This window comes from Tenrec ecaudatus, chromosome 2 (assembly GCF_050624435.1).
Source record: "Tenrec ecaudatus isolate mTenEca1 chromosome 2, mTenEca1.hap1, whole genome shotgun sequence".
NCBI classification, from domain to species: domain Eukaryota; kingdom Metazoa; phylum Chordata; class Mammalia; order Afrosoricida; family Tenrecidae; genus Tenrec; species Tenrec ecaudatus.
In genome coordinates, this window is record NC_134531.1 from 195,822,120 (window position 1) to 195,828,119 (window position 6,000).

General features: G+C 45.0%; 1 protein-coding gene across 1 annotated transcript in view; it reads right to left on the minus strand.

Annotated features, from left to right (window-relative positions):
* Window positions 1-3,686, minus strand: part of RUFY1 (RUN and FYVE domain containing 1) — a 59,204-nt gene extending 55,518 nt beyond the window's left edge. Inside the window, exon 1 of the mRNA XM_075542112.1 lies at window positions 3,386-3,686. Coding sequence (XP_075398227.1) covers window positions 3,386-3,659 — 274 coding nt within the window. The 5' untranslated portion in view covers window positions 3,660-3,686. The remainder of the gene's footprint in view (window positions 1-3,385) is intronic.
* Window positions 3,687-6,000: the final 2,314 nt, after the last annotated feature.

Sequence of the window (6,000 nt, forward strand, 5' to 3'; positions counted from 1 at the left end):
AAGGCAGCGTACACGTCTTCTATCTCAGGCTAGCTAACACTACATTAACACACCCTGGTTTTTTTGTTTTGTTTTTTTATGAGGAGCCCTGGTGTTATTAGTGGTTATACATTGGGGTGTGAACCTCATGGTTGGCAGTTTGAAACCACCAGCAGCTCCTCTGGAGAAAGACTGGGCTTTCTACTCCCATAAACAGTTAGCAGTCTTGGAAACCCACAAGGGGTTGCTATGAGTCAGCACTGACCCAATGGCAGAGAGTTTGGTTTGGTTTTGGATTTTTTTTATGGGTCAACAGTGAAGAGTGGAATATGGCATATTGCTCTGTATCTCAAAGACTAGAGCTGATGGGGGAAAACGTGTTATTTTTTGAATCAGTTTATATATATATATATATAAAGAAACAAGTCTAACATTTGAGTCACCAAAATGCATGTTGGTCAGTGGATATGTGCTCCTGATGGCACGTAGGGTTACTGTGCGAATTAACTTTTTATGCACAGATCTGACACTAATGCCTGGCAAAAAAGAGGCAATGGCTATTATATGTGGAAAACTAGTATTTTTTCAACATGTGCAATTCAACAGATGTTTATAATTATGTGCTAGGTGCTATTCTAGACAGTGACACATTTTACTTGTCAATGAACACTTAAAACTATTTGCTTATGATGTGTGCTTTGAACTACCTAAGAGGCATCCAAAGACTCAATGCCTGGATTTGCAGGACCAACCACCAGTAGGTATACAATTAAACATCCACTGATGTATAGAAATTTCTGAATAAGGTGGCAAGCAAGTAGCAACTAGATTCCTGTGTTGGATAGACTCCCTCATTCCTTTCTAGTCCTACTTTCAATTGCCAGAATCCCCAGAAATGTAAGCTAAATGTATGTTTTTTCACTCATCAATTCTTGGCCACTGAAAATCTCCGAAGTCACTGTTCTAGAGCCAGTACTGTTATCTACAACAAGGTTATCAGCTTATGGAAGAGAATCAATAAGCCTCAAAAGTATACTACAATGCTTCTTGGAAAGCACTACAGCAGTGATAACAGCTGTATGAGCCCCAATAAAATGACTGAAGAAAGAAAGAAGGCAAGCAAGCAAGCAAGCACTACAGCCTTCAGTCAGCTCTCTCTGTACCACAGAACTTTTATGATGATGGAAATGTACACAGGATTTTTTCTTTTAAGATTTTAACAGTTTTATTGACATAATTCACATACACAGTTCAGTGGTTTAAACATATTAGAAAGTCGTGTAATCATCACATCCAATTTAGAGCTTTTCTTCATTCTTATACTCATTATTATCTCCCCATTTTCCCTCAAACTCCCTGCAATAACTCTAAGAAACTATTAATCCAGTCATTATCTCTATAGATTTATTGATCATGAATTTTATATACAGGAAAACATACCCCTCCCCCCAAAAAATCCCAAACCAAAAACCCCAACAACAAAACACAGGAAATCCTCAATCCAAAAGAAAGTAGAAAATAATAAAAACTATGACAGATTTTAAAATGGGCCAAAAGGGAAAACAAATGGTAAGATGTTAAATTTTAACTTAATTATACCTACATTAACCCACTTTCCAACGCCCTCTACCTGACAGCAAGGGTACTCACATCCCCATTCAAAGGTCAGAGGGATTCTCCAGAGGCTTGATCCACTGGGGACTCTGCAAATGGATTTAGGTTTGCACTGTCACATACAGCCTTCTGCTGATCGGTGTTCAGAATTTAAGTTCTAATACAATTCCCTCCTCCAGTGTGGGATTTTATGATTTACAATCTTTGGATCAAACAGGCTGGTGTGTTTCTTCCTTTTTAACAAGGGTTTTTAAACTCATTCCATTTGCGATCCCTTTTCATCTGAAAAATTTGCAAGTGCTGCCAGAAACACCCCAGATTCGTTATGCATTTATTTTATATTAATTTCTGGTTATTGCATGTTTAGCATCCTTTTACTGCTTGCCAAGTTCTTTGCATCCCATACAATCAGTTACGTGACCCTACATGGGTTTAAGCTTTGGTCCTGTACAGGAGCCAACTGAACCTTTAATTTTATTAACCTTTAAACCAATTTGGAGCCCCGTGGCATAGTAAGTTATGTGTTGGGATGCTAACCACCAGATTTACAGTCTCAGAAATTCACAGTGGTGTTTCTACTCTGTCCAATAGGGAGGGCTGCCACGAGAAGGAATTGACTGGATGGTAGTGAGTTTGAATTTAGAAGTTAGGAACCACATATGGCTAACCTCCTCTCATTAAGTGGGCTTTTGACTCAAAGCAACCCCAGGGGCAGAGTGAAACTGCCCATTGCGTTTCAGAGCTGTAAGTATGTATGGAAGCGGGTGGGTTCTAACCGCTGACCTTGCTTGTATTTTCTAAGTTTTATCAAGAGAACATTTATTAAGTCTTAAACAGGACAAAGACAACTACATGGTGTCCAAGGGCTTGCTGGGATACGTGGTTTTAAAAAAGGTGTGGGAGGTCAAAGAAGATTGTCATGTAAGCATGGTTGACAATTGAAATACGTGTGTTATGTGAGGCCGAGGAACTTGCCATATTGGTCTCAGGGCTGACTCATGAACATTCCACCAGAAGTATGGTGATTTCCATTCGGGACATACCCAGAGAAGCCCCTCCCTGGGCTCTTGACCTTTCCTTTAGCAACACAGGGGGCTACTACACTGAGTAGCAGTGGTCTAGATACTTTCTTTATATGACTTCCTAAGTCAGAATTTTAATATAATCATGTAATGTTTCAGAAGTTTATTTTTTCTCTTTTCACTGATAAGCGGAAATTCTATTCTTGATGACAAGGCTGAAAAGAACTTTTAGGGAACTTTGGGTGAATAAAAATTTTTTTACTGGCTGGAATGGGTAATGAATGACCTGGCCATATCACTCAGCGAGTAGGTGGCAAAGCAAGGCTGGAAACCAAACCTCCTGACTTTACTGTTTGTCCTCCAGGAGCCGTCCGGGAGGGCAGTAAGACTGGAGGAAGTGGGCGTTGCGAGATTTTAAGAAAGAACCTAGTACTGGGGTCCACTCCCGGTGGTTATTATTATTCCTCCAGGTGGTTTAACATTAGTCCATTTTCTAAATAGAAAATGAGCAGAACGCCGTTGTTCGGGGGCAACCATTTGAAGTGAAGGGTTCTGTAAGGTAGTTGTCCCAATCTGGGCCCATCCATGCCGCGGATTTGGCTTACCTTGGCTGCACCGTGTACAGATGTCAGGTGAGCACTTGGCGCCGAGGTTTGTTTTTAACTAGCTGAGCAGGTTGGACATCCTCTCTCTGCGCAGTGGGCCACCTGTGACCGCGGAAAGCCCGCCGGCCCGGCGACCCGACCCAGCACTCCGCCGGCGGAGCCTACCTGCACGCGCCGCGCCGTCCCCCGGGCCGTCCCCGCCGCCGCGCCCCGCCGCCGCGCGCAGCGCGCTCCCGTAGCTCGCGGACAGGTTCCCCGTGGCCCGCCGCGCCAGCGTCAGGATGGGCGCCGACCAGCTCTCCGCCGCCGCTCGAGGCGGGGCCGCGCCCCTCAGCTCCCCCGGGCTCGGCAGCTGGTTCGAGTCCACAATCTCAAACTCTTCCCCAGACTCCGGCCCCGGCCCCCGGCCCCCGGGGCAACTGTCTTCCCGGTCCGCCATGTTGGCCGCGTCACGTGACCCGGTGGGCGGCCCCGCGCGCTGTCTCGGCGTGGGCGTGATCGTGGAAATGGGCGTGATCGTGGGCGTGGCCTAGCGCGATCGCGTGCGTGGGCGTGGTCTCGGGCGTGGTCTAGCGTGATCGCGGTCTCGGGCGTGGGCGTGGTCTAGCGTGATCGCGGGCGTGGGCGTGGTCTCGGGCGTGGGCGTGGTCTAGCGTGATCGCGGGCGTGGTCTCGGGCGCGGGCGCGGGCGCGGGTGCGGCTGGCTGAGAGTTCCTGTCCCGAAAGCAATCTTGTCTCTTTGCGGCGGGCCGCGCCTATTTTCGCTCCGCTCTCTCCTGCCCTTGCTCTCACTTTAAACGCGTAGAGAAAAGTACACGTTATCATAGGAGACGCACCGTGTGCCCGCCAGTCAGCAGGAGCCGTCCCGTGGAACTTACTCGTAGTTTCACGTACCGTTCTGCACCCGAGCACCGTCCCTGTGGCCCTCGTTTTCTTTGGGGAGCTGCGTCTTTTTCATCCGTAGTCGCTACCTTGCTGTTTTCCCCGTTGCAGCTTTCAGGACCAGTCTAGCACAGGCAAAGCAAGGCAAGGAAGGGTTTTTAAATTTGTTTTAAGGTACAAGAGACCCCAAATCTCAAATAGAACTTGAGAGAAGATTTATTACGTTTTAAACAGGACAAGGACAACACAAAGCCAAAGAAATATCATCCGGGTAAGGGAGATCATTAGAACAAGGTCATAATGGTGTCTTAAAGCTCATGCAGTTACATAAATAGGACATGGTGTTGGAGATAGTATACAGCATACAAAGGAAATAATGGTCGTAAAAATTAAATTAGCTTAGGAATCAGGCAATAATGTACAAAGAAGCCATAGGTTGCAGAAAGAATGCCTTGAGGGGAGCTTAACACATACTATCAGGAGCGGGACAGATGATGTGACATTGTAAAAATAACTCGTGAATCCCTGTAGCAGGGGTGCTCAATACGTCGATCGAGATCTACTAGACGATCGCAAATGTAGTGTGGGTAGATCGCATGGCATTTAAAAAGTAGATGCAAGCCTATCACCAATCGCGTCACTTAATTGATATACAGAGCAGTCAATCAGGTGCAATCTTAGGTGTCAAACGCATGCGCAAACAAATGCTGTAAGTGCAGCAAAACTGACAAGCTAAGTTATCGCCAATTTTTAGACCTTGTGTTTTTTTCTCATAAACGTAAGAAAGGATTTAAAATGAGTGGGGGAACTGGACCAAGTAAGAAGACAAAAACGTATCATGTTCATACAGAATGGGAGATTTTGACACGACAAGCCAACATTCAGCTAAAGTCCAGAGTGCATGACCAGTTCTGGAACTTACTCGCAGAGGGAAAGCACCCAAACATGTGCTACCTCCTTGACTGCATTATTTGGCTCTACTTATTTATGTGAGTCAGCCTTTTCCCACCTAAAGATCATTAAGTCCAAGTACCATTCTACCATGACTGATGATCATTTGGAAGTGTGCTTGAGGCTGGCTGTCAGCAGCTACTGTCCGGACTGTGCATCCCTGGCTCAGTCCATTCAATGCAAGTCATCAGAGTCAACTCAGGCCATGACAAAAATGTACATATTTATGTTGTGTTGTGCAATATGGACATATGCGGTTATGCAAGGTACATAAACATGCATTGTACATATAATAAAGAGTTCTCAATGCATTTATGAATAAATGTAATAAATTAATAAACATAATAAAGACATGTTTTGTGCTTTTGTAGTTGGTAATCATTTTGACTTGATGGTTTTTTTTGACTTGATCGTTTTATAAGTAGCTTGCATGCTGAAAAAGTGTGAGCGCCTCTGCCCTATGAGGTCTTCGGCTCAGTTGTTTTCCAGATCACAGGCTTCTTCCTAAAAGAGGTTTAAGAGATAAGCACAGCAAGGACACTAGTGATTATGAAACAAACAAACAAACCCAAAACTATAAGAAACTAAACTCGCTGCCATAGAGTTGATGTCAGACTCATGGCGACCCCATAGGGCAGGATAGACCTGCCCTTGCAGATTTCTGAGACTGTAACTCTTCCCGGGAGTAGAAAGTCCTGTGTTTCTCTCACGGAATGGCTGATGGTGTGACCACGCTGCAACCAGGGCGCCTTGTTTCCTTTTGAATTATTAGTTGACCTAAACTGGTTTTATGTGATTAGTAGCTGGCCTAAAATGGTGGCTCTAGCACTAACTCAGTATTTGAACTAAGAGTAAAGGAATTGTGCGCATGGCCCAATAGTGATGCTAAGTATCCCAGCCAGACCCGGTTGTTAAAGTTTCCATTTTGAGTTTGTAGACTCCAACTT